This window comes from Pipistrellus hanaki (assembly GCF_964339955.1).
Source record: "Pipistrellus hanaki genome assembly, chromosome: 8".
NCBI classification, from domain to species: Eukaryota; Metazoa; Chordata; class Mammalia; order Chiroptera; family Vespertilionidae; genus Pipistrellus; species Pipistrellus hanaki.
Window position 1 is genome coordinate 73,122,897 of NC_140510.1, and position 21,629 is coordinate 73,144,525.

The 21,629-nt window shown below is 45.0% G+C and overlaps 1 protein-coding gene across 3 annotated transcripts; it reads right to left on the reverse strand.

Annotated features, from left to right (window-relative positions):
• Positions 1-7,338: 7,338 nt before the first annotated feature.
• Positions 7,339-21,046, reverse strand: KCTD18 (potassium channel tetramerization domain containing 18). Of its 3 annotated transcripts, none has more exons than XM_084891652.1 (7): positions 20,925-21,046; positions 18,012-18,240; positions 16,163-16,374; positions 13,777-13,970; positions 12,095-12,189; positions 9,608-9,710; positions 7,339-8,355 (listed from the first exon to the last, which is right to left on the reverse strand). In XM_084891652.1, the coding sequence occupies exons 2-7, from the start codon at positions 18,166-18,168 to the stop codon at positions 7,935-7,937; spliced, it is 1,182 nt and encodes a 393-aa protein (XP_084747778.1). In that variant the 5' UTR covers positions 18,169-18,240; positions 20,925-21,046; the 3' UTR covers positions 7,339-7,934. The 3 variants fall into 3 exon arrangements, with proteins under 3 accessions (XP_084747778.1, XP_084747777.1, XP_084747776.1); XM_084891651.1 differs by lacking the exon at positions 20,925-21,046 and adding an exon at positions 20,562-20,903; XM_084891650.1 differs by lacking the exon at positions 20,925-21,046 and adding an exon at positions 20,309-20,532.
• Positions 21,047-21,629: the final 583 nt, after the last annotated feature.

The following is a 21,629-nucleotide window of genomic DNA, read 5'->3' on the forward strand; positions in this document are numbered from 1 at the left end:
CGCTCTCTGTAGAGGGCTTGCTGAGGTCTGGGTGTACCCAGAGATTTAATAGGGATTTTAAATGTTAAGTCACATTGCAGGAAGGAAGGAAGAGCTGTTCGTTCAAATAAGAAAGATAAATGTCCAGGGCTGCCTTCCCGTTTATTCCATCGGAGGCCCTGAGTTTAAATGTTACAAGACGGAAGGGCTTTGCACCAATTTTGTGTAGCGGGACTCGGCTCGTCGCTGACACGTGTCAGTGTACATGCACCAGCTCTAAGGATGAGTCAAGTCATTCTCGCAGCAGAAAAACAAGGGGATTTGCCAGGTCAGGAGTGCACACCTGCCTTGGGCAGGGTCCGACCCAGCCACCCCCAGCCCTGACTCACTCGCACAGGTTACCCTCGGGGTTAAGAAAGTTCAGACACATTCCTAAACACATAGCGAATGCTCCCAGCTCACCGCAAAGGAGCAACAACATCAACAATGCAAAGAGCACTCAGACCGATGTTTTCTTCTGCATTTTGCCTTTCTCGTAGACCTTGTGAACATTTACTAGTTCGCATTTTGAAACAGTGGTTTCGATTATTTGGTTCCAATGCCAGCCATGGAAATACTATATTACTAAGTAGTCATCTGTTCTGGTGGAATCATTGGTGTGACCCTTGAGATCTGGGTCAAGGCTGCCATTCTTTTAAAATGTTTTAGTCCTGCCGAAACAGTTTGGCTCAGTGGATAGAGCGTCAACCTGCGGACTGAAAAGTCCCAGGTTCGATTCTGATCAGGGGCACATATGTTGGTTGCGGGCACATCCCCAGTAGGGGATGTGCAGGAGGCAGCTGATTGATGTTTCTCTCTCATCAATGTTTCTAACTCTCTATCTCTCTCTCTTCCTCTCTGTAAAAAATCAATAAAATATTTTTTTTAATGATTTAGTCCAGCCCGGCTGGCGTGCCTCCATGGTTGAGAACTGACCAGGAGGTCACAGTTCAATTCCCATTCAGAGCCCATGCCTGAGTTTCAGGCTTAATCCCCAGTAGGGAGCGTGCAGGGGCAGCTGATAGATGTTTCTCTCACTGATGTTTATCTCTCTCCCTTCCTCTCTAAAATCAATATTAAAAAAAAAAAAAACAACTATTTTTAAATGTTTTAAACCCCTTTTAAAAAAAAAAAAAATCCACAGGCTATGCACACTCTAATCTCTCTCCTTAATGCACAATAGCCAGAAGAACCCACTCCTCTCTCTTGAACATATTTCCTAGCAGAGATCAAGACATTTCATTCCCAGGGATACGGGATAACTTCACAATTCACCTGTGCTGTACCAGGACTCCATGTGTGAATGCCAACACTCCCTGCTGGGTTCCCAGTTACATTCCACGTTTACATTTCCCATGAGAGCCTGCGTCCCCCAGCTCTGTGCTGTGCAGACTCCTACGGGGCTGAATGCTACTGGGCTCAGACAGTTAAACACTGATCAGAACACAGCTGAGCCTCAGTCAAGGCCAAACAAGAGTTTGGGGGAAGAAACCAGAAACACACCATATCTGCCTTAAAGCGCAGTCCATGAACAGCTCAGTCCTGCCAGCGTCGTAAAAAGAGGCTCTGATTAAACATTCTTTGGGAAGCGACATCCAACCAGGCGACTGGGAGAAGTTGCCAGACTACAACTGACTTACGTATTTTTGCCAAAGAAAGAGATTTGGGAATTTTGACTCTAAGAGCTTAGATTTGAGCCTCAACCTTGATTTAACCGCAGGGGAGAAAAAAAGGTCTGGAAAATTCTTTTCATAGGGCCACTGAGGAGAAGGGGAGCAGAAGGGAGAGAGCAGCTAGTTGGGGAGGTGCCTGAACGCAACACCCCCTGTGCTTCCCCCTTTCCCACCTTCCCTCCTGCTGGTTCACAGCACTGCCAGTGTGGAGTGCCCTCTTGTGTCCGCAGAGGGTAAGACTCATTTCCCAGCAGACATTCTCTGACAGGGTCCAGGAAATGCCTGATGGCACTTTTGTACCACACTTGCTTCAGAGGCTGTACCTAAAATTCGGGCACTGGTGGGCTGGGTGTCCAGATTGCTCTCAGGTGCCAAAAACGAAGCAAAAGAGGAAGAGCCGGTTGCTGGCTCCCAGATTTCCTAAGAAAACAACGAAATAGCAAAGACAATGATTAATAATAACAATAACTTGATTGACTAATACATTGCCCCAGCATTTTTCTGAAAGTCCTGAGCTGATTTAATGGCTCTAATCTTATGAGAAGAAAATATGAAGTCACTAAACCCCAGGGATTCTCACTACCTCCCGTCCATTCCCGGGCTCCATTCTTCAGCCACCACCCCAATTCGGAGAAGCAGTGGTGTTGCTCAGATTAAATCACCCAATACAGCGATGGTTCTCGGCTCGGGGGGAATAGATTTTGTGCCCACCCCTTACCCCCCACCCCCCTGACATTTGGAAAAGTCTGGAAACATTTTGATTATGACAGCTGGGGCGGGGGGTACTAGCCAGAGGTGCCGCTCAACCTCCTCCAGTGCACAGCACAGCCGCCCCAAATAAGAAACTTTCCAGGCCCAAATGTCAGTGGTGTCTCCGCTGAAAACAGTGGCCGCGGGGAGCCAGGGGAATGGAGAAAGGGAGCAGAGGGTGGATGAACGAGGACACGTGGCCTTTCCCCCACGATGCTGGCTTCTTGGTGGGTTCAGCTCAGGTTACCAGATCCAGACAGTCCAACCCGCAATGAGAGTCTAAACCACGGTGGGGAACCTTTTCCTGCCGGGGCCATTGGGATATATGCTAGTATAACACCATTTTCGGGCCGTACAGAATTATCAGCTTAGAAATCAGCCTGCTGTGTTTGGTTAAACATTTCATTCACTCACCCCAATGCCCTGGCAGACCCGGACCCGTGGCTTCTCAGGCCTCGAAAAGCCCGTGGGCAGGACGGTCCCCACAGCTGCTCTAAGGGACAGTCTCTCCTGTCCTTGGGCTCTTTGTACCGCCCCCATAGAAGCCGAGTCCCCACACCTTCCAACCTGGGGAACTAGGGGCCGAGTTCCTGAAAGGGCTGCTCTGGAAACAGAATGTCCAACGTTTTAACAAATCTGGGCAGCTGAAACCGGTTTGGCTCAGTGGATAGAGCATCGGCCTGTGGACTGAAAAGTCCCAGGTTTGATTCAGGTCAAGGGCATGTAACCTTGGTTGCGGGCACATCCCCAGTAGGGGGTGTGCAGGAGGCAGCTGATCGATGTTTCTTTCTCGTCGATGTTTCTAGCTCTCTATCCCTCTCTCTTCCTCTCTGTAAAAAAAATAAATAAAAAATATATTTAAAAAAAGAAATCTGGGCAGAAGGAAGCACTGTGTGCCTTTTTCCCACACAAGCAAATGCACCACCTTTTCCTTCCCATAATGAGCTCTCTGTTTAAAAGGAGTTCCTCTTCTAAGCGTCAGGCCCCCAAACTCATTCCCGTAACGGAGCAACATGTGCAGGGGTCTTCAAACTACGGCCCGCGGGCCACATGCAGCCCCCAGGGGAGTCTGATCCTGCCCGCCAGGTTTTTTGGGCAGTGAGCGCAGCCAAGGTGTTACAGTAGGAATTAGTAGTTCATATAGTCCGGCCCTCCAGCTCTCTGAGGGACCGTGATCTGGCCCCCACTTTAAAAAGTTTGAAGACCCCTGTATAAGGGAAGGAGGGCTTTGGGGTGAAAGAAGGAAAAGTCTGAGCAGCAACGTGAGATGAAATGTTGTTGAGTAAACACGTAGGGCAGAATGCTGCCACGACTCCATTTGTCTTAGCCACAGCCAGCAGCCAGCATGCAGCCAGCAGACAGGGTGCGCGTGGCTTGTTAACCATTTTCCATGCGCTGCAAATGAAATGCCATCCTTGTGTTATTTTGCTGTGTGTTTCACTTCTTGGTTGAACCGAAGTTGTGCATTTAGTACGATCATGTTGTTTTTAGTATTATCTTTATTTTTTTTAAGTGCACGGCTATCTGGGGCCACAACATGCAAACAGTGGGAAAGCGGTTTTTCTGTAACAAAGCGAACCACGTGTCTCCCTCAGGACCCTGGCGAGACTCAGGTGGAACCGGCCCGCTGAGCCGCCCTGCCAACCAGATCGCGTGAAGACGAAACTCCGAGAACAGCTGGACACCAGTTCCTCTCTGCCTGCTCTTGGTGACGCTTCCTTTTGGGGCTGCGCTACACGCCTCAGAGCCTGCACTCACTGGGCCCTCCACAGAGACCACTCAGCCACCCTTCACTGACCACTCAGCAGCTTGCTGAGTTTTCAGGGAGAGTGCTGGCACCCGGAGAAATGACCTTGTTGTCCACAGTCAGAAAGTCCCTCGTTAACGTGGGAAAACACACATGTGAATCGTTTGGAAAAACTTTCCATTTGCCGTAGGAGAAGCTTTCCCTTCATTGTTAGGTTCCTACTTTCTACTTGGTCTCTAACCAGCCTCCCACCAAAGGCAGACTAAGGTCACTCAAAGGGATTGCAGGCACTTCCATCCTTTGTCAGGCAACCTCACAGTCATATGAATGCCAGCGTTCTTCCCTTTGCAGGACAATCTGCATACCCAACACAGTATTTAAATCAAAATGTGTTCTATGAACAATTTCTCCGGTAAAGCCTAATGGGACTGTATGTTCACAGCCAAGGTAGAGCTGGTAATAATTGTATTGTGTTGAACCAGAGACTGGAAAGTGAACCAACATTTTTTCAATGTTAGCGATTGCTGAGAAAGCAATAGGTTTCAGTCTGTGAATGAGAAAAAATAAATAAATTTGCGTCAGCAATCCTGGCGGGAGTCTATGGCGGGGAGAGGCCAGCCTGCTTCTTCCTTCTCGGAAGCCAGGGAGTATCCGCCATCGACCTCTGGGATCTGGTGATCCACTCTGACTTAAATAGCTTCACAAGCCATGTAACGGCTGTAGCCACTACTAACAGTGACGTGGTCATGAGCCATGACCACAGTATTAAGGAGGCCCACTTGGTTCTGAGGGTATAAACTCTGCCAGGTGGGAAGTCAGTTTCCACGCCCTGAAGACTGACTGCTACCAGAGACATTTCCTACAATAACCGGGTGGGGGTGGGGGGCTAACTGCTCAGAAGTTTACTGAAGGCCTGGTTTGTAGCAGAGGGACAGGGAGACAGGGTCCCTGTCGAGTTAGAGACAGACATGTCATTCAATTCTTAATATTTTTTGCTCAAAAACTTTAAATATTAAACAAATTCACATTTTATCTCCCTCTAGCTTATCCTATTGTCAGTGACGCTGTGTCATCCTGCAGAAATCAGATTATGGGGCTAAAATGTGGGGAAGGGGGAGCCCAGGGGGAGGGTGGAGGCTCTCGTTATTTTACAGCCTTAACTTTGCTAAAGCTCGTCGTCTTGATCTTTAAGGACTTGAAAGGAGAGCTGTAGTATGTTGTTGTCTGAAACTAAAAAGCATAATGAACACGAGGAAATGAAATATATGACACTACTTTACAAACGGCAATGTAAGGCAATACTGAAACAAAACAGCTTAAAAATATACACAAAACGAATCCTTCAGTAGGTAGGTCCCTATGGCCAGCTGTAGGCTCTCCATGATATAACTAACCAGTTTTAAGTGGGGCAAACCAGTGTTCAACAGAGATTACCTGGAAGAGCATCATCAATGATCTTTTTTTATATGAGCAATCCCTACTATCCTACTTACCATTAAGAATTTCTATTGTGTCCCCTGATTCAACTACTATATAAACTTAAACCCCCCCCCCATCGAAAAGTAATGATACTGAATTATTCTTTATAAAGCATGCTTTCCTATTATTAATCTTTATTTTTTCCAGGAAGAACAATGGGTTATGATGAGTTACCAATCCTTTCGTGTTTGTAGGGTTGTTAGGAAAAATGTGTTTTTCTGTGAAATTACCCTACACTCCAGGGAACCACATCCAAATAACGTATTGTTCATGTTTTTCCAACAGTCTGAATTTGACTTTGACTCCTGATGAACAGGATGAAATAAAAAATATGAAAATACTTTATAAACTGCAACATAAAGCGATATCAAAAAAACACTTAAAAATCAGCTACACCACAGCCCAGAAGTTATTCCAAAACCTCTCTTCCTAGAAAGACTAATGTGCTAAGTAGCCTATCCCTGAAGCCACCTGATACCAAGAAATGAAGGCCATTGACTGAATCACCCATGATTAATCTTTAAGATGTTTCCTTTCCATATAAATGTTTATTAGGTATAAAGTAAGCATCACACGTTTATTAGTAGTATCATATTTTCTTATATGAATCAGCGATTCAGTATGTCCTAGCTCAAGCAGTACTAACAACGCCCTCATTGGAAGTTCTCAAAAGTTCACTGTGGTCTTTGGTTTTCGGGATGCCTGGATCCTCTATAACAGTATTTTTTAAAAGGAACTGCGCATTTTATATATTCTACAAGGGAATGTCACCCATGCCTCTTCAGTTAAATATTCCATTTTCAGCCAAATAAGCCCCTATTTTAAAAGGCTGTCTGTAATTGGCTTCATTATTTCATACATTACCTACACAGGAAAGCAATTTTGTAAGCAGAAATAGATAACCCACACAAACTGGCAAGCTTTCAAATACTAAAGGGCACCAAGGCTTAAGAATAAGTATAGAAATAGAAAATGTCACTTCTTATGGAAAAGTTTCACTTTATTTTGTAAAAAGTAACATTTTGAATAGTTACTTTACTCTCTCAAAACAATGCAACTACAAGGAGAAGCACTGAGGAGAGAGCACCCGCTTTGTGAACTTGTTAACACACGGATGCAGGCATGCTGCTCACAGAAGCAGCCATATGCAACCCAACTGCAAAACACAACATGGATGAGTAAACACACACGACTGAACAGCTGTGAACAAGAGGATTAACCCAAAGATTCTGCTTAAAAACATTAAATTCAAGTTATGTGGATCTTATATGCATAAAGATCATATTGTATCATCAGAATGACTCTTCAAAGGTCAGTTCTAGAAAACAAAACTTAACTCTAGTTAGAAAGTTAAGTTCTCCTTTTCAAAGCATTTTCAAAAAAATATGCTCTATAGTTCTTATTCCAAGAAGCCTTGTTGTGATATACAAATACACCTGCTAATGGAAAAAGTAAAAAAAGCCAATCTAGGTCCTGGCTGGGTAGCTAGATTGGTTAGAGCGTTGTCCTATACACCAAGGTTGCTGGTCTGATCCCATCAGGGCACATACAGGATCACTAATGAAAGCATAGATAAGTGGAACAACAAATGGACATCTGTGCGTGTGTGTGTGTGTGTGTGTGTGTGTGTGTGTCTAAATTTGAAAAAGGAAATAAAAAGAAAAGCCAGTCTGGAAAAGAAAACAGTTTAATTAAGTGAACATCAAAGTGTGGTCTCTATCTCTTGCCCCTCCCCATCTTTCTCCTCCTGTTGCCTTGGAGACTGAGAGTAAGTTTGGGGGAGCTCCCCAGATCTGCGTTCCCTCCGCCCCTCTGGGCTGTGCCACCACCCAGAGCCCTGCAGCACCGCGGCTGGTCCAAGCAGGAGGATCTCAGCCGGACCCACTCCCCCCCCAGGGCTGCTATGACACATTACAAAGTGCCTCCAGCCCACAATTATTTCAGCAACAACGTCAACTTCTCTGGTGATGATGTTGCTGTACTGGTTTGTCGCCCTAATACCAACCAACCATTAAAAAAATTAAAAACCGGAAATTCAAACTGTCTGTAGACAAGTAATCATTAAAAGTTGGGAAAATGAGAAGTAACTGTAGTCCCAACCACATAAAGTCTCCCCTCCTCCACTCTTACGTCCCAGGTTCTTTCCCCCGGAATTATCCTGAATGCCAGCATGACGCTGTCGCCTCTAGAGCATCGACAGTGTCACTTGTGCATCACCGGTCGGCAGCCCTGGGAGGCCAACAGGTGTCTGGCGCCCAGCGCTCCCTTCAATCGGTCTTGCCCTGCCTGTTCTCAGTCCGCACATCCAAGGTGGGCGCTTGGGGTGGTGGCGGGGCCCCCTCGGGGCTGGCAGCTGGGCAGGCGGGCGGGGGAGGCCCCGTGGCACACAGTGGAGTCCGCTTCAGCTTTATCACCCGGGGTGGGGTGGCCTTCTTGTCGCACAGCAGGACCTTGGCTGGAGGGGGGTGTGTGGCCCCATTTTCAGGACCCTCAGTGCCCACCAGGGACAGGGCCTTAGACAGTGCAGAGTGCTGAGCGGGCACTCCGCTTGGAGACGGGGACACCCGGACTGAAGCCGAGTTCTTGACCTTGATTTGGGTGCTGGTGGAAGGGCCCGAAAACCTGACAGGTTTAGGACCAGCCTTACAGTTCACGCCTTCCTCCCCTTCGTCCAGCGCCATCAGCCTCCTGCAAACACAGAACATGCCCGATCAAACATCAATGATGAGAAACCGGCTCCCAAACTCGCCTCTAAGGCGAACAAAAAGGTTTCCGTCAAGAATGTGAGCTAAGAGGTGGATGCTACCAATCTGCCTCCTTTCTCATGGGCAGTAAGTACATCGGCCAGTTTATAGGAGATTGTTTCAACTTGCACAGGAACCCTTTAAAATCCCATATAATACGAACAAGTTACAATGTGGACATGAGATGTTATGTGAGAATTACACAACATATCACTCTGTTCCCAAGAACCCTGGCCAATCCAGGGACGGCCAGGCACCTGCCATCCCGAGTGTTTTCCCAGGCTTCCTGCAGAAGAGCGTTCCCAGCCCAGCAGACTCCAGACCTAGGTTTCTCGTCTTGGCACTACTGTCACTTCGGATTAGCTAGTGCTTTGCTATGGGGGCCGCCCCCTGCATTCTAGAACATTTAATGGCAATCCCGGCTTCTACCCGGCTCCACAGTGTGATAACCCAAAGGTCTCCACACCCCACTTAACACCCCAGGAGGTTCAATGGGCAAAATAAATAATGATAACGAAACGAGAACCGTTAGGAAAATAATCTGTTTTAACAAGAGATGATTACTAAACCCTGAATAAATGCGGCATTTCTGAGAAAGATCCAGAGGGTACGTGTAAGAGAGCATTCTAGAATTCCACAGAGGCTTTGAATCAAGTTCTAGAGCAGAAATCCAGAAATCAGAACACCTGCAAGCCATGAATAATTCCCAGACGATAACAAAGATGATATTTAAATGTATTTAAAGCACAGGGAACAGATGTGGACTGAGTTTAATGCTAATAATTTTAAAGAACACAAGACAATACCATTAACTTAAAATGCTATTTGTGACATTGGGAAGGAGAAAGGAATTCAGAATAAGTCACAGGAAATTTCAAATGTTAAATTTAACAAATACATTTTTTGACTATTACCAATAAAGCCTGGATTTCAAAACTACTTACCACAGCATTCCCTATCTCCACTGGTGTTATTAAAATCACTCTCCCCAAAAGAGCATACTCTAACTCCGTTTTAGAGAATTATTTGTGCCTTTTACATAGTTTTGGTAAATTTGCATTTATCGAGATTTACATTTCGGTGGTAAGGCAGAATAGTCATCTATGTGATTGATTAATAGGCTTTTAGTAAGGTCAAGAACCGTTATTCATTTCCCCAATAAAGTCAGAAAAAATATGGGTCACAGATTAACAAACCTCTTCCGAAGGGGGGCCATGTGGCGCAGGCTCCCCAGCAGAGGCCGCTCCTCCAGGGTCCAGCACTCGATCAGCTCGTGCGGCACCCGCCAGTAGCTGACGCCTGGAAGAGAAAGGCATCGTTGAGAGAGCCTCTGTCCCCGGTGCAGGGACACAGTCTCCTAGAAGAGGAGCCAGGGAGAGCGTCCGAGCTTCATGCCTCATCTCTTTCCCTCCTAAGAAATCAATTATTGGCTTAAATTTCCTTTTAGTTTACTATAGTTCCATTATTCATTCATAAATCTACCTGGGCTAATTTTGATAAATGATGTGAGGTCAAAGATGTTTTTATCTCAAACATACTTCTCAATTACATATTAAATAGCCTGTCATTTTTTTCACTGATAGTCAATCAACTCTGTGACTTTCTTGTTACTTCCTAATTTTATTCTTATAACTTTATTGGGGTTTTCTCTTGTTCTCTGCATCTATTCTTACACCAGGAACACATGGTTGTTATTATTATCTACATCATGTTTTGTTTTTGTTGTTTTTTTTAATATGTTTTTATTGATTTCTGAGAGAAGGGAAAGGGATAGATAGAAACATCAATGATGAGAATCATCGATTGGCTGCCCCACTAGGGATTGAGCCCACAACCCGGAATCAAACTGGGGACCTCTTGTTTCATGGGTCAACATTAAACTCCTGAGCCACACTGGCCGGGCTACAGCTTATTTATTATCAAACAGTTAGACTCATCCCTCTAATAACCTCTACTTCCCAAAATGTTCTTGGTTATTTTTCGTTTAATCTCTCAAAGGAATTTTAGAATCATTTCAAGATTCCCAAAGAGTCCTGTTGATATTTTGGTAGGAATTGTGTTAAACTTACAATATAATCTCAGAAGAACTGACATCTTTATAATATTCAGATTTTCCTTTCAGGACCATGGCATGTCTCACCGTAGCATTCATGTCTTCATTTTATATGGATGGATGGGTGGCTAAATACATTCTAGCAGTTTTCTTCACAAAACACTCAAGCATTTCTTGGTAGGCAATCCTAGTTATTTTTGTTTCCCCTATACTTTCTAATTAATGTATCATAAACAAGTTGCTCTTTGTTTACATATATTGTATACAGCTAGTCTACTAAACGCATCACTTAAAATACCATTAGTAGATTCTTCTGAGTTTTCTAGAAATACATATTGTTCACAAATCACAATAAATGTCTTCTTCCTTCCCACTGGCCTTTCTCTTACTTCTGCTTCTTGACTTAGAGCTTTCCACAGACCTTCCTGAACTTTATTCAGTAACAGTGATGCTCCACTACTCGCTCTCTAAAAAGTTAAAGGCAGCTGCACACTTTGTTACAGTCGGGGGTCACAGCTCTCTGCTCCAGCTTCCTAAGTCAGCAGAGAGAGAAGCCCGCCAGGCCCTCCGGAGCAGGGCAGCCCACCAGGCAGGGGCACAGAAGGAGGCAGGACACCAAGGGTTTGTTCCTCAGCTTTAAGCCCAAGTGTCTCCAAGTCAGTGAAATCTGAAAGAATAAGCTAATAGCATTCCTTTCATTCTATTTGATCCTGTCTGCGAGAGGGGTATGAGAAGAAAAGAAAAAGGAGGAAAAGTGAGGGAAGCAAAGATGAGGAAGGAAGAGGTTGGTACTGGCATCTGTCTAAAGGAGGAACAGCTGATGTAGTTTTTAAAAGCCTCTTCCACTCTTTTTATTCCATTTTATAATGACTTGCAATCTCTGTTTCTATCCGCTTTCAAGATTATTTGAGGACTAAGATGTGTGCTATTTATCTTTGGGCCCATTTTTAGGATTTAGTATAATGGCTGCACTTCACACTCCAAAATGCTTACTAATTGGGGGGGGGGGGGGGGATGCATCTTGGGCATGGAACAGTTAACCATCTATGATCCTTAAGCAAGTGGTATGGCCTCTCTGAGACTCAGTTTCTCACCAATAAAGTGGTAAAGAGCATAGGAAGTTGTTTTAGGATTAAATAGCATTATTATTATCAATTCTCCTATCAGCAGCTTGGAAAAAATGGCCACATTTCAAAGTGTGTATTTAAAGATTATTTTAATTTTTTATAAGGGTCCTTTAGGAATCTTACCAGCGTTATTTTTATTCCTCTGTCTCTTTTTTTTTTTTTTTTATGCTTATACATTTTATGCTTAACTTAGAAATACACTTCCTAGGACAGTGCTAGGTACACATAGTAGGTGCTAAGCAACCTCTTGTTTAATTGAACTAAATAAGCATAATTAATAGAAGCATATTTTCAGTTACTGAATTATAAATTATTAACCATATCTAGCAACTCACAAGGTTTAAAGATTTGTAAGTAAATTATCTCATTGTTACCATGAAATGACAAAGACCTAGACCCATATAAAAAATATTTTCTCAAAAAAAGAAATGCATATCTAAGCTTACTTTGTCTTACTAAGGATCCGTCTCCTTCTGCCATAAAATAAAAGAACTCAACTGTACCTTTTCCTTCCCAGGCATCAAAGGCATCCATCATTTTCTTCAGTTCTGCTGCTGAATAATAGCTCCAAATGTACTGAACATTATTTCCCGCCTCTCTAGGAAGATTGAAAAAGATAATGAAAATATACCACGTAGGTATGAATGTGTGTGTGTGTGTGTGTGTGTGTGTGTGTGTGTATACAGCTAACAGACAGTAAGTGCTTATTCATTAAGGGAAAAGTTTGTTCTGTGACAGTTAAGCATATATATAATTCTACATACTATATGAGTGTTATGTAGTATATGAATATACTAACCCACATTTGATCTCTTTTTACAGTAGTAAAATACTTGGTAATTTTACTATATATAGACCGTGCAGTCAAATCAACAAGTCTTTAAAATAACTTTTCTAAAAATCACCTAACTCCAATAATGTTAGAAAAAAACTCAACTCTGACTAAAACTTTATTAAATAACAATGAAGTTCCACTACAGCTTTCTAAAAAGTTAAAAGCAGTTGCACGCTTTGGACTTTCCTAGCACTATGCCAGGCAGTTATATATCTCATATAGAAACATCTCTGCCGTAAAGAACTCAGAAAATGGTGACATATTTAACAATCTAAAAACAAACTCATGTGGTCATGCATTTGTCACTAATATGTGCCCTAATTCAATATCCCAGAGAGCTTTTTTTTTTTAATGGCTAAGTGAGTTGACCAGTGTAAATGAGATTACAGGGAAAATATTAAGAGAATAACCCGTAAGAACTGAACATGTTCAAGTCATAGAATTTTAAGGCTGGAAGGGTCCAGGAAAGTCTCCAATCATTTCTCAGAGCAAGACACCAATGCACAGGCCAGTCGGGGGTCACTCAGTGGACCTACTGGCTCCTTGGCCAGGGCTTCTGCCCTAAGGCTATGGCTGAGATACCCAGGCATCTGGCTTTGCTTTTCTTTCTTCCTTTTCTTTTTTTATAAAGTCACACAGGGAATTCTGCTGTCCATATCCAGCTGAGAAGCACAGTACTAGACCATATAGATAGCCCACAGCTTATTTGTGAAATTATCTTAATTATAACTTCTGTCTCGACAGCCCAGAACGCTCACTCTGTGTGTTGAGAGCTGCTGATGGTCTTTTCTGGTCAATCACATATTCCATTCTGTTTAGGGCCTCCTAGGAAGGCATATGAACATTCTTTAAATTGTTGTTCAGCTGAGTCCAAGGCGACTGGCAGAGCCCCATCTCAGATACACATTCCCCAAGAAGGTGGAAAGTGTTATTCAGTACTGGCTTTTACCTTTGTCCAGGTGTCTGGAGGGGGTCTAGATATGTAAATCCAGGCAAGCACCAGGAATGCTGGGGCCTACTCAAGAATGCAAATAAGCTCCTTTGATCCTAAGTTTTGGTGATACTTCCTGGTATTTGGGGTATAAAATAAATGTGCTGTGTGGGCTCAGGGTCCTGTCCCTCCATCGTGGCAGCATCCCACCTGGCTCCCAGCTTATTTCTATTTCTGTGTCTTGCTTGTTTTCTTTCTTTTATTTCTTAATCCCCAGCTCCTCCACTCAGGAACCGGACTCATTCCTTTCCTGTGCTGGACTTGGAAAAGAGAGAAACACCTCTACACCATTCAGTAACACCTCTTTGAAAAGATCAAGACTTAATTTTGTTCCTTTTTTTTTTTAAATATGGACATACCTTTTAAAAATACTTTTACTGTGAATTCTTCCTCCTAGCTGCTTATCAATAGCATCTGTTCCATCCGTTTTTGTGGCATATACTCCAATAATTCTACTCTCACAGCTTGCACCGGATGTGTTAAGATAGTGAAGAACCCAAACTGTTGGTTTGGTGCAAACTAAACCATACGAATCACAGAAGTCTGTTAAAGCCTGGAGCAAAAAAATATATATACATCAATGTGAATTTAATTCTGAAGAGTAATTTTTTAATTAAAAAATTAATTTGCTGTTACTTTCAAGGAAAGCTGCAATTTCAGTTGGTCATAACACAAAAAACAAACAAATATACAAAAAAAGATTATTCCTAATCTTTATGCCTTTAAGAACCAAACATGCATGTGTTGAACTTGGAGTGAGGGGCAAATCACAAAAAAAGCATCACCCAAAAACCCAACAGCATTTCACCGAGAGAACCCTTTTCTTGGTAGAAATTCCATTTTATTTCTCCTTCTTTAACCTCAGTATCAGCATCACTTTTAATTTTTAAATCTTCACATAATAACTTAAAGTAGACCTTTTTACTTCTCCCTTTAATTTCCCCCAAATTTCCCACTTGACTCAATCTTCCTTTTATCTCCTACTAACCCCCCCCTCCCCAACCCCCCATCCCACCCCCCCACCCCCCCCACCCCGCCATGATTGATGCTTATTTTTAAGCCCAAATCCAATCATGGATTAAGCGGATTTTTAACTTGCTCTTTTGCACTGAAAGGTATGAATATATGAACTCAATATAGACTGTCTGAACTCACTTGGCACTTACCCCCCTGTTCATTCATTCATTCACTTGAATATTAAGTAGCTACTATGCGCTGAGCACTGTCTAAAGTTCTGGAGACATAATGTTGAGCAAGACAGGGTCCCGGCCCTCCAGGATTTACGGCTGATGCAGAAGACAGACGTTAAGTAAGCCAGCAGCACACAATGTGGCAAGAGCCACTAGGTGGGCCTTGGCAGGGCTGAGGGGCACAGAGCAGGAAGGCTTTGCCCAGCGGGGTGGCAAGGGCCAAGCCGGGGAGAAATGGCATCATTATTGCTGTGAGCCTGAGGACAGCACTTTTATCTGCTACAGCCCAAGTGCCTGCAGAGTGCCTGAGACACCGCCTGACACAAAGGAGAGGCTGGATATGTATTAACTCAGTGAGTGAAAACAGGCCCTGCCATATCTTGCATGGCCATTTTATACCGCTATCCAACTCCTGTATTGGTTTTTAACGTTACTTGCACATCTATGAGAATTCCCAACTATATTATAAACTGTTCAAGGGCAAGAACCCTATGTTGTATTTCTTTCTGTCCCACACAATCTCTAGAACGGTGCTCCCTATGCCTAAAACATCTGAAGTAAATGTGTTGGTGAGCAGAATGAGTGTGTGCGTGCTATGTCCTTTTTGCTTATAAACCAGGAACAGAAGACTACAGAGTTGGGACTTCAAAAGATGAATGTTAACCCACCCAACCTTCTAATCAAGTTTTTTTTTAGGCTCATTCTGCAAATGTGGCAAAAAAGCACCAAAAAACTATCTAACAACTCGGTTTAAAAAGAACTTCAGTAGCAGAACACATACAATCATGCAAAATCCTGAAGGGGATCTGGAACCAAGTGAGCTTTCTCTATGCTGCTCTCCCATGCCTCAGATTGCTGTCCTAAACACTGATATCCAAATCAAAGAATTCATATTAATTCAGGTCCGTTTTCACTATCAACAATTATCTAGATATCCAAATGTGCTAATTAATAGAAACATAATATTTATCAATAAAACAAAAGCAGATAATTAAGTAACAAAGACCTTTAAAATGTGATTTAAAATAGAAGCATCTTTTAAAAAATTTACTGATCTCAAAGTGAATTAATCAAGCTGATGTTCTAACTTAGTAACAAGCTTTATACTCACTAATTCGGGTAAGAAATTTTATAAAATCTTTTATATACTATGACCTTTCTTTAAAAACAACAACATTTCAGTAAACAAAGTAATACCACCATCCCTCACTACTACAGTATTGCTCTTAATTCAAAAAGACCTTCAAGAGAAGAAGAGTTCTATAAAATAGCCATTAAAGTGTTAAATCTTTAATGAAAAATAAAAGCTCCATAAACTTTCAATTGATGTAATGCATTTTCCCAAAATAGAATTTTGGCCTTAAAAAATGACTAGTAGTCATTTAAAAATGTGTCTTCTTCAAAATTATAAAAAAGTAAAACTGCCTCGTGTTGGGTTTATGTGACAGCACAGGCTATGCAAAATAACACACATTGCTTTGTACAGAATAAATAAATATATGTATATATATGTGTGTACATATATATATTTTAAAACTTAAGAAAATGCCAAGACCTTTTTAAGTTCTATATTTGACCTTAAAGAATATGTCTCCATTTCATTGGCCAAGTGGTCAGACAGGCTGTACGGATAAGGGATGCCAAAGTAATCAGCCTCTTCCTGCAGAGCGACTCGGGTTTGCTCCTCCGTGGGAATGTGAACTTCTCCGTGGAGATAATCCAAAAGGTACTTAAACAGGTGTCCATCACGGTCAATAACACAAGCCCCTAGAAGAGATTCAGTTCCAAAGTCATTGCACAGACACATATGACCACTGACAACATTTCCGCATGTCAAACTAAGGCCAGATAGAGGTACCGTGTTTCCCCGAAAATAAGACATCCTCTGAAAATAAGACCTAGCGGATGGAAAGATAAGACATCCCCTGAAAATAAGACCTAGCGCAACTTTGGGAGAAAAAATTAATATAAGACACTGTCTTATTTTCGGGAAAACAGGGTAGGAATATCTCTCACAAGAAAGTTCGCATCTAGATTCAAATAGGTTTAGCCAAATGTGGTGATCCTCTGCACTCCCACCCTCCATATAGGAAAATGCATGCTCTGAGCTCCATTTGGAATTTTGGGTGCAATGACCATAATGCCACTAAAGCCCCTGCAAAAGCTGCAGAGACCTCAGACTGCTGGCAGAGATGGAAAGTTACCCCTAACTTCAGGCCGGAAAGGCCTGTGAGTTTCTCTCTAATGAGGGCTTGCAGGGGCCTGTTACTATGTCCAGTGTTTGGATTTATCAGATTAGTCCCTTTGTACTGTGAAAGTCTAAACTTCAAAAAGCAAATGCTGGTGTGGCTCAGGAGTTGAACGTCAACCTATGAACCAGGAGGTCACAGTTCGATTCCCCATCAGGGCACATGCCCAGGTTGCAGGCTCAATCCCCAGTAGGGTGAGTGTAGGAGGCAGCAGATCAACGATTCTTATCATTGATGCTTCTATCGCTGATGCTCTCTCTCCCTCTCCCTTCCTCTCTGAAATCAATAAAATAAAATAAAAACTTTTTAAATGCTCTGCTGGTACTACTTGATGATAAAAGGCTTTTCTCGGGCAATATAGCAGAATTTTTAAAAAAAAAAACAACAGTTCTATGTGAGTTACTCAGTAATTCCTTTTCTCCCTTGATTAGTTTAGAAAAGAAGGGATTAAGAAGGTAAAACTTGGGGACAGAAAAAACACCCCAATCTCTGGTTATCATCTTCCACCAGCAACCTTCCTGTCCAGATGGACCCTGGGCCCCAGCCATCGGTGACTCTCCATGCTTTCCGCTGCCATTCCGCTGGCAAAGCTATCTCTCCGACCAGGGCTGTGCAAGCCCTCTCTTCTAGCTCAGAAGCAAGAATGGTACCAGGAGCCCCGGGACCTCTAGGACATGCAAATTCCAGCTGCACCAGGTGACAAGTTTAACACTGACTCTACACTCACAATGACGGCCCTGTCAGCTCTGAGGGCATCTGCTTTTCCAGAAATATATATTTTTTAACTTGAAAAACACAGAGAGAAGCTAATATTTTTAATTGGCCTCAATACCTTTACCCATGGAGTTTCATGAACATAACAATTTTCAAAATATAATCCCCATAAATGAAGGCATGATTGGCCTTCACACACTCTCACTGTTTTGTCAACTTTCAGCGAAAGCATCACAGATTCTAGGAACTGGTGTGTAATTTCTTCGTGTATTAATTAAAATTTATTAATTTTAATAAATCTCCATACAGTACTGATGATCTCACTAATTAGCAAGCTAATCTAATCAATGTCATTGTAATTAGGAAAATCAAAGGGAATTTAAACTAGACTTCTACTTTAGTGAATATGCATGATCACACTTACAGATGGTATATATTTACCTGACTCATCTGTTTTTAGAGGAAAACGACCACTGAACATGGAAGCCAACATGGAGTCTTTAAATCGGCACAGGGACTCGCGCCTGGCGGTGTAAACACAGCCACCCACGTTCAGTCGCAGGATATCTAGCATCTCTTCCTCCTTGTGCTCTTCCATTGCTCCCTCGACACCCGACTGGTGCCTTGAAATGCTTTCAGAAACTGCAAACAACAGTGGTCCTGGACCCCTCTATAAAAACAAAGGACAATCACACTGACATCTTCAACAACAGATAATAAACTAAATACATTTTACTGCGATTTCAAATAAATCCCTCAGCATTGGCAATACTGAATTGAAGGGCTCTATACAATATGAAAGAAGTCTGAGATATGCTGAGAACCTGGAAAACTCTGGCTCAGAGGACGTGTAAATAATAATAAACTATTACAGTACCAATAAAATCATAGCTGTGGAGGTGACTGCTTAAATAATTAAACAACATAGTGTATTGTCTGTCATATAAAAAGCAAGGGTGAGGTATGCTTCTGATCCTCAATATTCCCGTATCTTTTTAAAATACAGTAAGTCTGGCATATCTTTTTAAAATACAGTAAGTCTGGCCATAGCTAGTTTGGCTCAGTGGATAGAGTGTTGGCCTGTGGACTGAAGGGTTCAATTCCCAGTCAGGGCACACACCCAGGTTGAGGGCTCCATCCCCAGTGTGGGGCGTGCAGGAGGCAGCTGATCAATGATTTCCTCTTATCATTGATGTTTCTCTCTCTCCTTCTCCCTTCCTCTCTGAAATCAATAAAAATATATTAAAATAAAATAAAATACAGTAAGACTGAGGGGGCTGTCTAGACCACAGAGGTCACAGTGGACATGAAAGAGGGCTGTGAGGCTCTTCCATGCACTAACTCAGGCCTCAGGCAATTCTGCCCTCCCTGCCTGTGTCCTCATCCATAGAACGGAGGTAGGGACGGTGCCTCCCTCCAAGGATTAGCAGAGGAATAAGTGACAAGCATGTGAAAAGCACATAGAACAGTCTCTGGCTCAATGTTAGTACTTAATAAATGGTAAATGTTACCGTTAGTGATATACATTTTACTGTAAGGTGTATACTAGGGACTTGATATTGGCTCTGCAGATATAAGGACACAATAGGACAGAAATGACTAACAATAGTAATTGTAATTCCTAAATTGTGTAACTAAGGAAGAAATAATTTATCAACGGGGATCAGAATTCCATGTCTGCCAGTAGCTAGACTGGTCCAGAAGAACAGATAGCATCTCTAAATCACCTGACTTCTGCCTGGCTGGCATGGCTCAGTGGTTGAGCATCCACCTATGAAACAGGAGGTCATGGTTCGATCCCCCATTTGGGGCATGCAGGAGGCAACTAATCAGTGATTCTCTCTCATCACTGATGTTTCTATCTTTCCCTCGTCCTTCCTCTCTGAAATCAATAAAAAAAAATGTACTTAAAAAAATAAAAATAAATCACCTAACTTCTGCACTCTGAAATGCTGAAGCTTTATGCACATGCCATAGCCAGGGTAACGTGGCTGCCAAAAGGCTTGACTACATCCATGTCAATTCACTTTACCACGTGACCAATGACGATCCTTTCGTAGATATTCCCATGTATCCACTTTCCAATGAAAGGGGGGCAAACGCGTGTGTCAAACGCGGGCGAGTGTGTCAAACGCGGTCAGTGGACAGAAACCATCATGGACCAAAAACCACCGTGGGTGTGACTTCTTGCACTGCCTGGAGGTCCTGGGGGCAGCCCCCAGTGGTCCATAGGAGCCACCTCGGAGGCCTGGGATGGCGCTGGTTCACACTGCCCGTTACCAGCTCCTTGGAAGCCCATCTGTTCTCCAAAGCCCCAGGCAAACCTCACTGTGCCTACACAACCTTCCCAATCACCCCGAGTTAGAGCCGGGCACCGTTCTCCAAATAACCTTTGCACCCCATCTACATTCTACCTCACTTGCTTGATCCCTAGTTTGGCGGACTATACGCCCCTAAGAAGCAGGGCCTGTGTCACTCTTAATAATTCCCATTTACTGGGTGCTTCCTGGGTGCTGGCCACGGCGGGAGACACCTGGCAGGCCTTCCCTCGTTCACAGGAGAGACCTGTGGATGGGGCTCACTGCGCCTATGGACAGACGAGGACCCCAAGGAAAGCAGTGGAGGGATGTGTGCAGGGTCCACGCGAAGGCTGCCCTGTGTGTGATTAAGGGGTGGGGACAGCCCCCATCCAGGTCACAGGACCAGCCCCCCAGGTCTGCCTGCTGCACCCACACTGCCTGCTCAGCACAGCTTCGCCCCAAGGCTGCCGGCCCAGGCCCTGCGCTCTGTGTACCCTGAGAGCCAGGAGGAGATCCCTGGCCTCAGACAGGCTCCCCTAGGGCAGAGGGCCGGGCCGGCACCATTTCAGGCCAGTCACGGGCCCGCCCTCAAATGCACCCGCTGGGCTCCCTGCTGTGGCGGGAGCGCCCTGCCCTCCCAAGAAGTGTCCCCAAGAGCGGGCCGGGACCACCTGTATCAAACCATCCGCACCGCCTGCCGAAAGGCGGGCTCCCGGGCCGCGGCCCGGAGTGCGGATCGGAAAGTCGGAGGAGGGGTGGGAGTCCGCCCGCGGACCCACTCGGCGGAGCGCCGCTCGCTCGAGGGGTTCGCACTTCTCCCGCCAGGTGGGGAGGATGGAAGGGGCCGGGGCGCCAGGAGGCCCGGCGGAGTCTCCCCGCGGCCCGGCTCTCACGGATTCAACTCCAAGCCCGAGCCCACGGCCCAGGCCTCCCGGGTGATCAACGCGGACCGGGCCCTTTCTCGGGGCGCCCCGCCGCCTCCCGGGCCCGCGGCCCACCCGGAGCCCAGATCCTCCGCACGGGCGAGGCCGCGTAGGCGGCCTCCCCGACTGACCTGCGGCCCGCGCGGCCCTCGGCGCGGCCGCGGGACACTGCGGGGCCCCACTCGGAAGGGAGAGCCTCCTGCGATGCTCGGCAACTCCGGGAGCAGCGCGGCCCTAGTGGCGCCCCCGTGCGGCCCCGCCCGGCAGCGGCGCCCGGGACACTCCCACCCCTCCCCGTCCCGCCCCCGGACTGGTCCCGCCTAGACAGCGCCCCGCCCCCGGATTGGTCCCGCCCAGATAGCGCCCCGTCCCCGGATTGGTCCTACTGAGACTTCGCCCCGCCCCCGAGTTGGTCCCACCCAGACAACGCCCGCCCCCGGATTGGTCCCGCCCAGACAGCGCCCCACCCCCGGATTGGTCCCGCCCAGCTAGCACCCGCCCCCGTATTGGTCCCGCACAGCCAGCACCCGCCCCCGATTGGACCCGCCCAGCCAGCGCCCCGCGCCGGGCCTGGTCTGGCCGCTGGCTGGGGGCGAGGGAAGGCGTGAGTCAGGGGTCTTCAGGCCTCAGCCCTGTGAGTTACATCCTTCAGGGAAAGGAAGGGCCGGCGGAGACACGGGCTGGACGTCGGCGGCCGCTGCTTTTCAATAGGAAGAAAACACCGAAAGTGTTAATAGTTACAATGCATTAGGTTTTCGCACCCCTGGGGGAGGGCCCTTCTCTTTAAACCCGGCTGCTCAACGCCAAAAATTGATTAACATATTGCACTTAGATGC

Excerpts from the sequence above, each read along its gene's own strand:
- KCTD18 (XM_084891652.1), bottom strand. The coding sequence starts at position 18,168 with ATGGAAGAGCACAAGGAGGAAGAGATGCTAGATATCCTGCGACTGAAC. Across the intron at positions 16,375-18,011 it reads TCTAAAAACAGATGAGTCAG|GGGCTTGTGTTATTGACCGT; the intron begins GTAAATATATAC and ends AATCTCTTCTAG. Across the intron at positions 12,190-13,776 it reads AGTAAAAGTATTTTTAAAAG|AGAGGCGGGAAATAATGTTC; the intron begins GTATGTCCATAT and ends CAATCTTCCTAG.